This window comes from Paramisgurnus dabryanus, chromosome 6 (assembly GCF_030506205.2).
Source record: "Paramisgurnus dabryanus chromosome 6, PD_genome_1.1, whole genome shotgun sequence".
Classification (NCBI taxonomy): Eukaryota; Metazoa; Chordata; class Actinopteri; order Cypriniformes; family Cobitidae; genus Paramisgurnus; species Paramisgurnus dabryanus.
This window is the reverse complement of record NC_133342.1, coordinates 22,898,241-22,914,462: the sequence shown is the minus strand read 5'-3', so window position 1 is coordinate 22,914,462 and position 16,222 is coordinate 22,898,241. Positions and strand designations below refer to the sequence as shown.

At 37.3% G+C, this 16,222-nt stretch overlaps 3 protein-coding genes across 5 annotated transcripts in view; 1 reads left to right on the top strand and 2 right to left on the bottom strand.

The window, feature by feature from the left end:
• agla (amylo-alpha-1, 6-glucosidase, 4-alpha-glucanotransferase a) overlaps positions 1-205 on the bottom strand; it is a 35,190-nt gene extending 34,985 nt beyond the window's left edge. The window contains exon 1 of one of the 2 annotated variants that reach the window (XM_065276117.1): positions 61-205. The gene's annotated coding sequence lies outside the window, so the exon portion shown is untranslated. Of the gene's footprint in view, position 1 lies in introns of both variants that reach the window. The other variant, XM_073814971.1, reaches the window with a different exon arrangement.
• A 1,101-nt stretch (positions 206-1,306) lies between these two features.
• Positions 1,307-9,174, top strand: frrs1a (ferric-chelate reductase 1a). Its single transcript, XM_065276121.2, has 15 exons — positions 1,307-1,582; positions 3,668-3,807; positions 3,931-4,025; positions 4,162-4,312; positions 4,459-4,641; positions 4,803-4,901; positions 5,131-5,278; positions 5,914-6,027; positions 6,252-6,367; positions 6,545-6,631; positions 6,793-6,890; positions 6,965-7,023; positions 7,118-7,261; positions 7,336-7,394; positions 9,048-9,174. Exons 1-15 carry the CDS (start codon positions 1,387-1,389, stop codon positions 9,138-9,140), a joined length of 1,782 nt encoding a protein of 593 aa, XP_065132193.1. The 5' UTR covers positions 1,307-1,386; the 3' UTR covers positions 9,141-9,174.
• Positions 9,175-9,216: 42 nt separating this feature from the next.
• LOC135766715 (uncharacterized) lies at positions 9,217-15,474 on the bottom strand. 2 transcript variants are annotated; one of them, XM_065276120.2, is made up of 4 exons: positions 15,206-15,474; positions 10,748-13,556; positions 10,517-10,605; positions 9,217-10,072 (listed from the first exon to the last, which is right to left on the bottom strand). In XM_065276120.2, the coding sequence occupies exons 1-4, from the start codon at positions 15,326-15,328 to the stop codon at positions 10,061-10,063; spliced, it is 3,033 nt and encodes a 1,010-aa protein (XP_065132192.1). In that variant the 5' UTR covers positions 15,329-15,474; the 3' UTR covers positions 9,217-10,060. The 2 variants fall into 2 exon arrangements, with proteins under 2 accessions (XP_065132192.1, XP_065132190.1); XM_065276118.2 differs by having other exon boundaries at positions 9,217-10,045.
• Positions 15,475-16,222: the final 748 nt, after the last annotated feature.

The window sequence follows — 16,222 nt, the reverse complement described above, 5'->3', positions numbered from 1 at the left end:
CAGAAATATTTCGATAACCTTTGCACGAAAATGAATGAACAGTACGGTTGAAAGACACACCAATGTATGTATTTTCCTGTTCTTGGTCTAAGGACGTTGCAGTTGTTGTTGAGGGAGGCGTGTACAATATGCGGTAAAGCGCTCTACTTCCCGTTACCGTAACGCCGTTAATATAAGATACTCTGAAAACACGCGTAGGTTTATGGTAAAACATTACAGTGTTTAAAGTAGTGTATTTACGAGATTTAATTAAATAAGGAAAAAAACACAGATGCATGAATTATGGATTAATAAATGGACAAGCAAACAAACAATCTGCAGTGGGGCTGCGCATTTAGGCACAGCTTTCTTCAAATCGCTCTCGCGGCAGCGCAGTGTCGCGTGAATTCAAGCACGCCCTTTGTCTCCATCGTGTGGCGGGGATTAATCTTAAAATGTCATAAAACCCACCCATGATGTTTTTAATATTCATGATCACAACGTAAAACTATCACCAGCCCAGCAGTACCTGAGAAGACAGGTAGCTGGCGAGGTAAGAGCAACGTTTACTTTTGAAGCTTTAAAGCTTACATGAAACAAATGCTTGTATTAGCTCCATTATCATATAACGTTACTATCATAATATACTTAATAGTTTTTACTGTCAGTGAATAAGCTTGTATATATTATAGCTTTTCTAATGTAAAGTTTCGTCCGTTGCACTGAACAATGATATGCATGGAATGCTTCTTTATCAATTGAAGTGAATGTGTGTGCTCGTCGTGAATAACAGAGAATTTTTTTTCTCCAGACTCATAGAAAAACATAGAAATGAGCCATTTAAAGTGGTATAGAGGGTATACTCTTTTTGGGTCAGAACTTTTAATAGCTAATATCCATTTATAAAGATTAAAAAGTTGTGTTCATTCAAGGGTCTTTGGAAGCCCTGAGATCTTAATTTCTATTTAAGTGCCACATTTAAATTTTAATATTCATTTATTTCTATTCTAAAATAGAAATAAAACCTCTGCAGTTCATTTGATAAATTAAAAATACCTTTTGAGTAAAAATCATTAAAATTCATTGATCAGAAGGAGTCAGAACACTGAATTTTATTTTATTTTTAATGAAAAATGTATAATGTGTAACACTAGGACCAGTTTGTGACACACTCATTTAGATTTTAGTTAAAACTCAATCCAAATTATTTATTGTGATGCTAACTTTTTTCTGCAAAAATTCTGTAATAACCTTGATATCTTTAATATTGACCAAGTCAATATAAAATCAGTGATTGAAATCAAACTTTGGTGCTCTAAATACTTTAGCCTGGATTTCATATAGGGTCACATTTGACTAATCTCTTACTGTATATCACAGAAGAGTATCAGCTTGTCTCTAATAGGCATGGGCAATCTACGAACGGGTCTGGCAATCCTTGGAACTCTGTGTTTGACTATCATCAGTGGATACAAAAATGGAAAAGTAGAGAAAGCATGTGATAGCATGATGCCAGACCATCACAGTTATCCTAACACCACTGCTGGTCCATATACCCTGACAGTGAGTGTCAGTAAATTCAGACCAGGAGATCAGATCAAAGGTACATCAAACCACTCAGCCAATGTTATAACCTGGCCAATCATAAGCCATAAGGCAAAAACATATATTTTAAAATATAATTTTAAATATATTTCAAAATATACAAAAATTGCTCAAAAATATATTTTGAAATATGTTTACAAAAATGTATTTAAAATTTATATTCACGTTGCATGTAAACATGGTTTAAAAATATTAAAATAAAAATATACTTTTACTTATGCAAAAATATACTTTTAAATTTTATTCTAGAGCATAGATTAATCTCATACAAAATAAAAGTCATTTTTTTGCATAACATATTTTGTAACATAGTTTGTGCTGTGTGTAATTATTATGTATATATAAATACACACACATCAATGTATGTATTTGAGAAACATTTACATGTGTATATATATTTATTTATATTTTTATAATATATAAATAAAAAACTATATTTAAATAAAACATTTATTAAATGTATATATATATATATATATATATATATTTAATAAATGTTTTATTTAAATATAGTTTTTTTATTTATATAAAAAATGTATGTATGTATGTATGTATGTATGTATCTATGTATGTTTCTTTGTTTGTTTGTTTAAATATACATAATTCAGAGGCGTCATGCCCATTCAAACTGAGGGGGCACCTGCCCCCTTGGTTTTTTTGAGCCAATGGATTTTCATCCAACCTCAAAATCAAATAAGCGTCCATTAATCTGTTATTTGACTTTTAATCTGTTAATATGCACAATATTATACATTCTGTGCTGCATCCTTGTCACTTTTCGGAGATTTTCGCCGTTTTGATCGTGTTTTGATCATGTTACATTACTTTTATTCTGGCGGCAGCTGGCGCTGCAGTCAGAGCGCAGCCGCAGACGTCATCAGTGTCTGGGCGCGCTCACGAGCTCTCTGCTGTTGCTGGCTTGCTGCTGCATTTGGCTATCTGAGGAATTAAAACGTGTTAGAAACGCTCACAACATTTCCAAACCCCAGTACGGTAATGTGCAGTTAACCTTCTCTGTGTAGAAAATGTATGGTTTTAAATGTGACCGTCTCAACGTTATATTAGCAGAGATTAATCTTCTTGGCACAACGCCAAAGTTCGCCAAAGTTCACGCGGGCGCGGAATCTCACATGCTCACATGAGGTAAAATTTAATGCAAAAATCCGTTCCTCTAATAATTTTATCTAAACATATTTTTTAAAATCATTATTGAACATTAAAATCAATCACGTGGCTATAGCTTATGTCATTTTCGTTGTTTATATACTTTATGGATTTAAAATTACATTAATTTTATATGATAATGTAGTTGTTGTGCAAAATGCATTAATGACACAATTAAACAAGCCATTAAGACTTAAATAAAACATGCCGTTTCAGATGTGAATATGATGCAAATGTGTCATTATTCCGATTGAATAGTATATGATATGAAAGTAGTCATCACTTTTATTTCGGAGGTTTTTGCATGAAAGCAGGGGTTTTCAGATTGTTAGAAATGTAAGTGCCATGGAAAAGACTGAAAGCTCTATAATATTTCGTTTGATGTCTGTGTATGCACAAATTTCTGTGAGCTGTTGACACTGTGCCCCCTTAAAAAAAATTGGTGCATGACGCCCCTGACATAATTACACACATCACAAACTCATATATTATGCAAAAAAATTGTTTTATTTTGTATGAGATTAATCTAGATTAATCTATGCCCAGCCCTATTTTATTTATACATATATACATTTTATACTTATACTTTATACATTTAGTACAGCTTTTATATGTTGTCCAGAAAACATATGTTTTGCCGTATGGGTTGTAAAATTAGAAACGTATTGTTACCCCTGAAATACATTTTGAAATATATGTTAATATATTTAGGTTGAAGCTAAATATATTTTCAAATAAAAAAATATGTTTAATAAAGCTTTACTTTTTACAAAATGCATTTAGCATATATATTTTTGGTAAAGTTTTTTTGCCGTATGTCATTGTTTCCAGTTTCTTTGTGTTGAATGGCAGTCTAAACAATGTTTTCCTGCTTAAGCCTATACTGTATATACATATTTACTGTAACACTTGTCCATAGTCACTCTTTCTGGACACGAGCACTTTCAGGGCTTTCTGCTTCAGGCCCGAGATGCCACAAACCCTGATGGATCAGCTGTTGGCTCATTTACATTGGTTGATCCCAAAATATCTCAGCTTTTGAAATGCAGCAACATAGAGGTACAGATACAGATACCCAAAATTTCCATATTATTCAGGGAGCATTATTTAAAAGTATCTCATGCGATGTACATTGTGTTAAAGCAAGTATCAGCTTTTTTGTTTTTCGGATGTATTTGAAAGGGTTCTGCTGTCAGTCACACCAGTGATGCTAAACAGACAGAAATTCAGGTGATCTGGAATGCCCCTCCCACAGCTCCTCCCAATGTCCAGTTTCTGTAAGTGTTTCTGCTCTGACCCATTCTCTCAATATCAGCGGTACTCATTAACAGCTCACTGGAGACATATTGACTCTTATCAGACAATGTTTGTGATAACATTGCACAATAACATCCGTTCAAACTTTTTATTTAGTGCAACGGTGATTGCCCACTACAAGATTTTTTGGGTTAAACTTCCTGGTCCAGTCATTTCTCAAAGTGAAGTGACTGTCCCACCTCAATCTACCACCTCTGGCATGTCTACAGACACTCCAACAGGAACCACCTCTATACTTCCTCAGCCAGTATGTGCCAAAATTGAGATAAACATATCTGGGACATAAACCTATTTAAAGTTTCAAGAAGGAAACTGTTGTGATGCTTTATTGTGAACATTATTGTGAATGAATTGGTCATTTTTGGTGCCCAAGCATGCACCTCTCTCTTACAGTTTACCTCCGAGGGATGTGGGAGGTCAAAATCTTGTCTCATTGACCCTGTAGGCTGTAACCCATCTGAGGACACAAACTGCTTCTTCCTTTCCTATTCTACTGTGGACCAGGCAGTTCTGTTTGAGCTTAGTGGCCCAGCCACAGGATATGTATCCTTTGCTCTCTCCAAAGATGAATGGATGGTAAGCATCACAAAACAACATTTTTTGTGACACAAGTGTGAGTAAAAGATTTCATACTTTAATGTTAGAGTTAAATATACATTAAACCTACATTTGTTCACAGTGCATTATGAATTGACATTAAATGTAGCAGATTCATGTAACACTTGATTTCATGCTAGGGAGATGATGATACATACTTGTGCATAAATGATGGGGGTCATGTAAGCGTGGATGCAGCATACACAACAGGCAGAAGCCATCCAGATGTGGCATCTAAGGTGAGAGACCACTTGATGATTTTGTGTTTGGTCATGAAATCAAATTATATTATGTTGACAGATGCTTTTGAAAGAGAATGCCAAAATGTCACAACATCAATTAAACCATAAAAACATAGTGTTTGATTTATTATCATGATAACATCATGGCCTCTCAGAAAGATGATACATTTTATGCAGTGTATTTATGTCAATAACTTAATCAGCACGATTCTTATTTTGTTTTTAGTCTGTGCTGACAGATGTAAGCTGGAGAGTTTCTGATGGGGTGATTCAGTGCAAATTCTCTAGGGCCATTTACACTCCTCAGGACCTGGTTCGATTCAGTCTTAATCACAGTTATTATCTGTTCCTTGCACACGGCAATGCAGAATATGGTGAGCTTTACTGTTGCATCAATCTCTTTTGACAGTATAGGGTAGTTAAATTTTCTTTCTGTCACAGAGTGCAATAAACAAAATGTAGAGCACTAACATAGAGATGATGTCATCATATAGCTATTTAAAATTTTCCTTTTTATCACTTTATGTGCTCACATTTTTTAACTTGAGATTTGGCTATTTCCCTTTTATGTTAGATTTACAGCATGAAATATAAGTTGTCTTTCCGGTTGTAATAGCATTTTCCAAAAGAAATGTCTCGCTTAATCTTGAAACCTGTTTTATTTTCCAAATGATTATGTTGTACATCCGATACAGTGCTGCCCTTTAACAGGTTTTATGACCTCCATACAGATTGTCTTGCAGATTACACAGATCCAGAATTCTGACCGTACTCTTTTACAAGTGTCTGTAATTACCTGAGCCATCAGTTCTGCTTTCCTGTCATTTATTTTACAACAGCAGTAAAGGGTCACTACGTGCACAGGAGTTGTCATGGACCAATTTTTTTATTTTTAACCACAAAATCTGTGTTGCAGATTTTAAGTGACTGACAAATGCCTAAATAAACAATCTTTATGGTGTGATAGAAATTGATGCCTGTTCTTGATTTCATTAATGCTATGTTTCAGGTATGATCCATAGGCACAAGCGGCAGCCACTGATATCATCTCATCGTCAGCTCATTATTGGCTCTCCTCAGATACTGACAGGCTCTAGATCCCCACTGCTCATGAAATATCATGGTAAGTGTTTAGCTGTTATTACGATGTTTTACAATAATGGTTAAAGATCATAAAGTTGCAGGTTCATATCCTTCTAAAGGAAATTCATAAACTCTTCTTTGTGACTTGCATGAATGACAAAATGTTGATTATACACTTGATAAACAACTGATGTCATACACTTTGAATAAACATTTATTTTCAAATATAATGAATGTCAACAAAAACTGCCTCTGGATATGTAGGAGCGTTTATGCTGATTGGTTGGATGCTAGCAGGAAGCATTGGGACATTAATGGCTGCCTTTTTTAAACCTGACTGGCCAGAACATATATTATTTGGACAAAAGATATGGTTTCAGGTAGGAGGGTTAATTTAAATACACAATTATGTTTCTATTGCATTAAAATCACTGAAAATGTGGTTGCTGCTTGTTTTAATTTTTTTTCTACGTTTTTTGTTTTTGCACATTTTACTACAGTGAAATTTGCAAAAGAAAACTTCTAGTTGTGGGTTGTAAAATGCTTTGTATTTACAGGTGCACCGTACATTGATGTCTCTTACAGTGATACTCACGACTGTGGGCTTCATTTTTCCTTTCGCCTATAGACAAAAATGGAGCTCAGTAAGTAAATGCAGTGCCTTCTGCTTGTTAGACACTGAATTGTAAAGTAATAATCTATTCTACACACAGTAGATGGCAGTATTTCATTAAGTTCAGTGTCAGAATCATAGACAGATTGAGTTTGTTGTCCTAATATTGTTTTTAATATTTCTTCTGTGCAGAGGGCAGGTGCTCATCCATACCTAGGCTGTATTGTTATGATTCTTGCTTTTTGTCAGCCTATATTGGCTGCTTTCAGACCAGCTCCAGACTCTTCAAGGTATTTATACAACACAACAAGTGAACACATATCTTAAAAAATAACCAAAAAAGTAAAATCCTTTATTTTATCAGAAGGTGGATATTTAAGTGGTTACACTGGGGCGTAGGACATGCTGCTGAAATTTTTGCAGGTGAAAGTTGCTTTTATTTTGTTGTTTAAAGTGTTTATTACTGTTAAACCCACTATCAAATATAAACAATCTCAAACTATTTTTTTTTACCCAGGGACGTCTATGTTAACTGGAATACATCAACAGTCTCTTTTGCTCCCTTATCCATGGACCACAGGGGTGCTGGCTAGTTTTGTGGTTTGGACTATTTTACTAAAAATAGTGTTAAAACTTCATAAGCACAGCATTATTAGAAAAGGTCTGTAGCTCATTGTCAGATTAAAATGTTTTGAAAATAATGTATCTGTATAGTCATTTTCTTTGTCTCTGCAGGGAGTAAAAATGAAGATGAAAGTCCTGTTCTTCCTGATTCTTCCAGAAGTGTAAACTGGGTAAGATCAAACTTTAGTCAGATATGGAGATCAACACTTCTATATTACGCATCAGGATGTATCACAATAGGCTCAATGAAATAAATTCAAATTTAAACATCAAATTATGAATGTCTGAAAGTCATGGACACTCACCTAAAGGATTATTAGGAACACCTGTTCATTTTCTCATTAATGCAATTATCTAATCAACCAATCACATGGCAGTTGCTTCAATGCATTTAGGGGTGTGGTCCTGGTCAAGACAATCTCCTGAACTCCAAACTGAATGTTAGAATGGGAAAGAAAGGTGATTTGAGCAATTTGGAGCGTGGAATGGTTGTTGGTGCCAGACGGGCCGCTCTGAGTATTTCACAATCTGCTCAGTTACTCGGATTTTCACGTAAAACCATTTCTAGGGTTTACAAAGAATGGTGTGAAAAGGGAAAAACATCCAGTATGCGGCAGTCCTGTGGGCGAAGATGCTTTGTTGATGCTAGAGGTCAGAAGAGAATATGCCGACTGATTTAAGCTGACAGAAGAGCAACTTTGAGTGAAATAACCACTCGTTACAACCGAGGTATGCAGCAAAGCCTTTGTGAAGCCACAACACGCACAACCTTGAGGCGGATGGGCTACAACAGCAAAAGACCCCACCGGGTTCCACTCATCTCCACTACAAATAGGAAAAAGAGGCTACAATTTGCACGAACTCACCAAAATTGGACAGTTGAAGACTGGAAAAACGTTGCCTGGTCTGATGAGTCTCGATTTCTGTTGAGACATTCAGATGGGAGAGTCAGAATTTAGCGTAAACAGAATGAGAACATGGATCCATCATGCCTTGTTACCACTGTGCAGGCTGGTGGAGGTGGTGTAATGGTGTGGGGGATGTTTTCTTGGCACACTTTATGCCCGTTAGTGACAATTGGGCATTGTTTAAATGCCACGGCCTACCTGAGCATTGTTTCTGACCATGTCCATCCTTTTATGACAACCATGTACTCTTTGATGGTTACTTCCAGCAGGATAATGCACCATGTCACAAAGCTCGAATCATTTCAAATTGGTTTCTTGAACATGACAATGAGTTCACTGTACTAAAATGACCCCCAAAGTCACCAGATCTCAACCCAGTAGAGCATCTTTGGGATGTGGTGGAACGGGAGCTTCGTGCCCTGGATGTGCATACCACAAATCTCCTTCAACTGCAAGATGCTATCCTAACAATATGGGCTAAAATTTCTAAAGAATGCTTTCAGCACCTTTTTGAATCAATGCCACGTAGAATAAAGGCAGTTCTGAAGGCGAAAGGGGGTCAAACAGAGTATTAGTATTGTGTTCCTAATAATCCTTTAGGTGAGTGTATACAGTATTAGGGTGAAAAAAAATTTGGTCACAAAACTGTGTTTTACATTTTACAATATATGTGTTGTCTATTGCTTGTCCCTAAATTACAACTTTAGGCATCCTAAAATAAACTTTTTTAAACATTTTTAAACATACCCAAATCATGACAGTCATTTAATAGGTATGTCTCAGAACAGACAAGAAGCTTTATTTATGTCAGAACTAAAACTTACATGATTTCGGTATTGGTCAAATGTTAATTTAAGACCCTGTACATGTTTCTTTAAGCATCTTAATAAAATGCCCTTCTTTCTGCTTTCACAGGATACCAAGTTTAGAGTTGCAATCCTTGCTCTTTTTGTGCTCGGAAACTCAGTGTTCTGTATCGCGCTTCTCAACTCCATAGCTCAGACATAACCCATGAATCATATGGCAACATTTCAGAAAGTAGGATGAATGCATGGAGTTTTTTTAAATAGCAAGAGAAAATGTCATCAATTCTTATTTCATTTTATTTAACGGTTTACATTTTACAGCATACTGCAAGAAAGCAACAATATCTACGATCCAGTGTCATTCATGAATATTATGAAGGGAAATTCACACATTTTTAATGAAAAAGTAATTTCACAAAGGAATACTTGTTCACATTATTAGCAGGCAATCAAAACAGGAAATAGTTAAAATGCTCAATATGATACAGAAACCAGTTACTTATTGTGTAACACCTCTGGAAGCTACATTGAAAATACTTTATACTCAAATAAATACAGCAGATCCAACACTGTTATGTAAGACATATCAGTACAATCATATTTCCTGTTTCAAATTGCACTTTTGATTAGACAATTATGGTTGAAATGAATTTGTTTTTAAGCAACAAGAAATGTATCTGTTATTGTAAGACTTTAAATTGAATTTTCTTAACAATGTTGTAAAATTAGTAAGCATCCTAATATTTGGCTTTTGTACATTAAGAATATATTATAAATTATTCTTCATATGCAATAATATAAAAGTTTATCCAGGATAAAATTCTGAATGAAAATACTATTCACACTGTAAAAAGGTCAGCTCTGACAAAGGTTTTATACGTTTTAATATTTTGTAATACTTGCCTAATAAATATCTGTTTTATTATAACTCTAAGTGCTTTACTTTCTAAAACTTGTGTACATGCTCGCACAGTAACAGAGACAGAATACTTGCTTATGTGCTTCGTTTAGTCGAATCATTCAGTCTTCTTGCTGATGATTGGCAAAGATGCCCGCCTCCCACCTCTGGACCAGGGCGCTTTTCCGTCTGACTCGAGGGAAAGGGAGCTAAAGGAGAAAGTTTCACCTGTAAAACTGCATGCAGTTTCCAGTTTCAAGGTGAAATGAGCACAAACCAATGAGTTGTCAAACACATTTGAATGAATAACAGAAAGATGCACTGGAATGAAATTCAGGACAGTTACTGTAAATATGATAATATGATCATGTTAAAACACATAAATGCACAAACAAACCAAAAAGGATGCAGTTTAAAAACTTACAGGCCTGTTTCACACTGCACATGCACAGTAGGTGGCTCACATTTATTTTGGTTGTCTGTGTAAGCAACGCAGGCAGTAGTGGGTAAGTCTATTTTTGCTGAACATAATGCACACAACTTGGCAATCATTACACAGAAAAATAAATAATAAGCTGTCAGTGTATCAAGCCCAACACAAGCCTGCTGTTGTAGTTACAGTACATGTGTGTGGTGTGAAACAGGCTAAACATGCTAATATTTGGCATACTGTAAAGTACCTTGTTGTCACAGGACAAAGTGGAGCGGTCCATTCTGCGTGTCTTTGAGGGGGATGATGGGGATGACTTAGATTTCGTTGGTGCCTCACCTGTAAAGTGTCCATTAAAGAAGTTACGTCATTTACTACCGTACATCTTTATGTGAGGACAGCACTCAAGTAAATACTTTCCAAAAAACAAAACAACAATAAATGGCTTCATGAATTGATTCCTACATATTGAATATGTTACCTGGTCTATCATAAGAGAAATTCTGCAGTTGGCTGGGGGAAACAAGGACCGTGTCATATCTTTCCTTTGCATATAGTTGTGCTCTCTGCCTCCTGAGCTCCTCTTCTCTCTGCCTAACTATCTTGATCTCCTGGTCCACCAGAGACAGGGTGCTATGAGAGCGGAGTTTAAAGAAGGGATTGTTGTGAAATGTGCTCTCTTGTGTCTCCTGGCACGCAGTGCTCAGGCAAAATTCGGAGGCGCTTCGGATGATGAGATTAGATGTCTCTAGGATAATGACGTTGTTCGTGTCTGCTGGCCATTCTTGGAAACTGCTTGTCCCTGGAGAGAGCAGACTACCTTTCCCTCTGTTCCTTGGGCTTGTGGGGTAGGAATCCGGCTCGAGTATAATGACATTATTGGCTGTCATTTCATGGTATGTGGGAGCAGATGAAGCAGGGATGGAGAACGTTGGAGTTTTGGCACTAGAAGATCTCTGAGACCTGCATCTGTCTTCTGGCGTGTTGAACATCCTTCCCCTTTCTCCCGGCTCTGATCTGCTGTGAGGAATAGCACAAGGCTTGGGTTTAACTTGTGTAGCCTCCCCAGCAGAGGCTTTTACCTTTGCTCTCTCATGTCTGAAATTCTCCTCTCTCTCCAGAGCTTCGCGAATCTCCCTCTCCACCGGAGTCTCCGGTTCATCATAAGGAGACCTGTAGCTGGTAACATCTAAACCGGAGTCCTCCGAACAGGGGCTAAATTGAGTGTGCGGGCAATCTCCCAAACTAAGACTCTCTGTGTCAGGGTCTTTTCTCAGGCGATCGATATTGCGCACAGGTGTGTACATGAAGCTGTGACCACCCTGGCAAGGCCCATGTCTCAACATTGGCCGGTGCACCTGACCCTTGGTTTGCTCTTCCATCTTCTGCCATTGCTGACGAGCCACCCTGAAATCCAAATGCTCTGTGCTGACATTCTCGCTTTTTATTTCCTGAACCACACAGAAGTCCTGTGGCAACTTTTTGTCAAGCTCTGATGTTGAACAGGACAAGCGCTGAAGGTTGTGCATTGAGCTTTTCACAAGCTCTCCTTCGTCCTCTGGTATCTCTGTTAAACTACAGTAATGGGCAGAGGAATCCAAAGAAATATCTTGCAGCTCACATTCTGTGGGATACTCAGGTTGTTCCAGAATATCACCTTCACTAATGTTCACGTCTGTGTCTTCAGGTTCAGTATTGCTCTCAGTCACATTCTCACATTCTGTGGGATACACGGGTTGTTCAAGAATATCACTTTCACTAATTTTCATGTCGGTGTCTCCATCTTCAAGTTCAGCATTGCTTTCAGTCACATTCTGACATTCTATGGGATACCTGGGTTGTTCCAGAATATCACTTTCACTAATCTTCACGTCGATGTCTACATCTTCAGGTTGAGTATTTCTCTCAGTTACATTCTCACATTCTGTGGGATACTCTGGTTGTTCAAGAATATCACTTTCACTAATTTTCATGTCGGTGTCTTCAGGTTCAGCATTGCTCTCAGTCACATTCTCACATTCTGTGGGATTTTCGGATTGTTCCAGAATATCACTTTCAGCAATGTTCATATCTGTGTCTCCATCTTCAGGTTCAGCATTGCTCTCAGTCACATTCTCACATTCTGTGGGATACTCGGGTTGTTCCAGAATATCACTTTCACAAATTTTCACGTCAGTGTTTCCATCTTCAGGTTCAGCATTGCTTTCAGTCACATTCTCACATTCTGTGGGATACTTGCGTTGTTCCCGAATATCTCTTTTACTAATGTTCATGTCTGTGTCTCCATCTTCAAGTTTAGTATTGCTCTCAGTCACATTCTCAAATTCTGTGGAATACCCGGGTTGTTCCAGAATATCACTTTCGCTAATTTTCATGTCAGTGTCTCCATCTTCAGGTTCAGCATTGCTCTCAGTCACATTCTCACATTCTGTGGGATACTCGGGTCGTTCTTCCAGAATATCACTTTTACTAATGTTCATGTTTGTGTCGCCATCTTCAGGTTCAGCATTGCTCTCAGTCACTGCCTTGTCTTTCTGCATTGCTTGGTCTTCAGAATTTACATTTGGTTCAAGTTCTCCATTTTCTTTAATCTGTTCTTTATCAACTGTGGGTCTCCATTGCTCCTCCACATCACTGTCTGATGAAATAATAGCCATTTCCACATGCAGACAATCACTGAGATCATCTCGGTCAACATCTTGACAAGATTCACTAAGGACTTCAGAAATTGTTAGCTCATTGATCTGCTCTTCCAACACAGATTTTTCTAGTGCATCCACCTTTTCTTCTGCTTCACTGTGTTTTTTCTCCTGGGAATCATTACTTATGTTGAGTTCCTGTTCTTTTTCTGGTTCAGAGTTATCGTAAGACTCAGAGTTCAAAGATTCGGTGAAGTTTGACTGCTCTTGTTCACTGACCTTGACCAAAATGCTTTCTTGAGAGACTGTGCTCCCATCAGATTCACCTGAGCCCTCACATTCATTGGTTATGCCTTTGCTTTCATCCATATCTTCTTCTGAGTGGAGCTTCGTGGGTTCCAGGCACTCTGTGGCAAAACATTCTTTCTCCTCCTCCTCCTTTTCCTCCTCCTCACTAAACTGGCATTTCTGGTCCTCTGCATACCCAGAATCCATTTTACAGTCGGTTATATCAGCCATTTCTGAAAGCTGGCTGGTCTCCATGGTGACTGCCTCAGAGACGTGTTCCTGCTCTTGTTGTTGCTGATTTACAGAGGGTTTGCCTTCGTTTAGTTCACTTCCATTTGACCTTCTCACACCAGCTGTAGCTCTCTATGAAAGTTAGTTTAAGAAAGATCTGTTTAGAATTAAAGGAACACAAGACCAAGCTAAGGAACACTGGATGCATAAAACACAGCAACAGACACCAATGACTCCAGTGTTGTTCCTTTTAATAGCGATACAAGATCATGACTGCTTCTATTCTATACACCAGTGGTCTCCAACATGGTGCTCGTGGGCACCAGGTTGCCCATACAGAGTCTGTGAGTTGCCCGCCAAAGCACATTGTAATAATTGCCTTAATTTTAATATTTATTAATTACTTATTTATTATAAAGCTTGGCTTCTTTATGTGGGTTCACATTTGAAACAATAAAACATATCAATGAGTAAAATAAAATCAACAAGTAAAACACAAAAGTTTTGAGTAGACTATATCAAAAACGTAGCCTTCATGATTGTTGTATACATTGTGGTAGCCCTTTGTCAAAAAAAGGTTGGAAACCCCTGCTATACACACTGGGTGGGTGGACATCTTTGAATCCAATTTACCATGAGATGTTTTTTCTAACAAGATCATCCATGAAAGTAGGTTGAAATGGCATTAGGCATATTTTTATATAGGTCGGTTTAAATAAAAGGGGCTTGTACAAAGTTGTGATAATGTGACCTTGTAAGTGAAGCTCAGTAAAGGCACAGTTTTATTACAGTACATTTTCCTTCTACAGTTTTCATAAAAGCACTTTAATTTTAAAAGCTATGAGTGAGCTCATAAAAAGACAATAACTAAATAATTGTATCCTCCTTTAAAAAAATTTCTTTCCATGTGTTTTCATACCTAGGCTGATTAAATTCCTGTCTCCTCATTTATCACTTAGCAGTTTGTCATTCGATTCTTTTCAAGCTGCTTTAGTGCAGCTCTCACATGTACTAAATTCAGAGAAGTGGATGGGCATTATGAAAATTTACTAGCATAGTAGTCATAATTTATTGGCATGATATGATTTCCGAGAATCTGATTTGTTGCCTAGCAACTTGCTCTAATGAGGACAGTTATGATGCTCTATGAGATATGAAAAATCAGTTTTACATAAAACATTCACTCCTTATAGTCCAATGCAGAGGCCAGATGGTGTATTATAGTTATTATCCCAAGTTTATTTAGTAAGAGAAAGAGAAACAAATCTATTGATCATATTGAGTGGACAGGATATGACCTCTCATGCGGGACAGCTGTCCCTGTGTTTCGCTAAAGCTGCCTTCGCTGTTTTGGAAAATAGATTTCTGATGTCTGAACACCACATCAACTTTACCAGCAGTGGAACTGTTCAGAGACCAGTGATGTCATAAATTTTTATCCAATAAGAGAGGCTGTTGCATTCAGTCAAACTTCTCCTCCAGAGTGCAATAACAAATTGCTAACATTTTTATGGATACAATGCAGCTAAAATTGTCATCATTTAAAAATACGATCTGTGAAACTGTATCATTGCAGTTTTAATGGTGCAAATGAATGATGGATGACAAAAATTTGGGGATGGAGAAGATGCAGCATCATAACCCTTTGAAAAACACACACATACCCTACTGTGCCAAACACGCACAAATGCAGCACACTGAATTTCTGCATCATTCCCACTTCGTGCTCTGCGCATGCAGAAACGGATGCAACAGATAAGCTTTAATATTCGGATACCTACCAGCAGCTTTAAAAAGAGCAGCCACACGGATATCATCTCCAGCCTAGCGCAATACGCACATGCCTGAATAATATGTACGGATAACGCGAGTAACCAAATGGCGACGCGTTCAGAGTATTTCATAGGGTTGAACTCGACGGGATAAAATCAAGTTGGTGACAAATCCCTGTTCGATCCGTCAGCGATGTCACATGTGAAACAGAGCAGATATAAGAGATATCGAGTGAATGTTTCAGCCCCGCCAGCCCTGCTACACTGAGCAGCAGATGGGCGCGCGCACACTTTCTGAAGCAACTATTGAACGCTTGCTTTTGCCCACGCAATATTAAACATGCAGCCCATATTCAGGCAATTGGTGTGACGTTTTTTTTCTCACATGCCTTTTATAATAATGTAGCTACTTATCTGCCCATCACGCTCTGTAAAACTTGATTCAGATTTGGTTAGGTCTTGGAGAAATTAAAGCAAAATGTCTGGATAAATCCTAAAGGTTTATTAAACTCTGGACTCTGTGCAGTGACTAATAGACAAAACAGCAACAAACCGTTGATGCACTATTAAACTTAATTTGTCAATACAGTATAACTTCTTTTGACCGCCCCCCATAGGTGACAAAATCTTTAAGCCAAATCCTCATGTATCACTCTGTGATGTTTTTTCAAGAATAACCCAGAAACCCTCTCACATGCCATATCTTTAATAGTGATTTCATGTACACAAAAATGCTGGGTTATTTTCAAAAAGTGATAAACCATAAACCATAATTTAACCCAGAAAATTGTACTATTTGACCCAACAATGGGTTAAAAGTAACCAGCATTTTGGGTTAAAACAACCCAGCATAAATTACAACCCAACAGATTGGCCTAGTCGCTTTTTGAACCAAAACGTTTCATTTCACTGTCAAATCCAAATGTTTACATGCATCTCTCTGATATGATCATATATTTTATTGGGTTCTTGTGAAGTTTTCTTATACTAGCATAATATAGCTCACAGCAGCTTGCAGAACAGCAT

What these genes read in the sequence shown, in the direction of transcription:
- LOC135766715 (XM_065276118.2), bottom strand. Translation starts at nt 15,328, where the DNA reads ATGAAATACTCTGAACGCGTCGCCATTTGGTTACTCGCGTTATCCGTA. An exon ending in TTTCTCTTATGATAGACCAG is followed by an intron (nt 10,606 to 10,747) that starts GTAACATATTCA and finishes GACACTTTACAG; the next exon opens with GTGAGGCACCAACGAAATCT. An exon ending in CTTTGTCCTGTGACAACAAG is followed by an intron (nt 10,046 to 10,516) that starts GTACTTTACAGT and finishes TTTCTCCTTTAG; the next exon opens with CTCCCTTTCCCTCGAGTCAG.
- frrs1a (XM_065276121.2), top strand. Translation starts at nt 1,387, where the DNA reads ATGGGCAATCTACGAACGGGTCTGGCAATCCTTGGAACTCTGTGTTTG. An exon ending in TCTCCAAAGATGAATGGATG is followed by an intron (nt 4,642 to 4,802) that starts GTAAGCATCACA and finishes ATTTCATGCTAG; the next exon opens with GGAGATGATGATACATACTT. An exon ending in ACTGCTCATGAAATATCATG is followed by an intron (nt 6,028 to 6,251) that starts GTAAGTGTTTAG and finishes CTGGATATGTAG; the next exon opens with GAGCGTTTATGCTGATTGGT.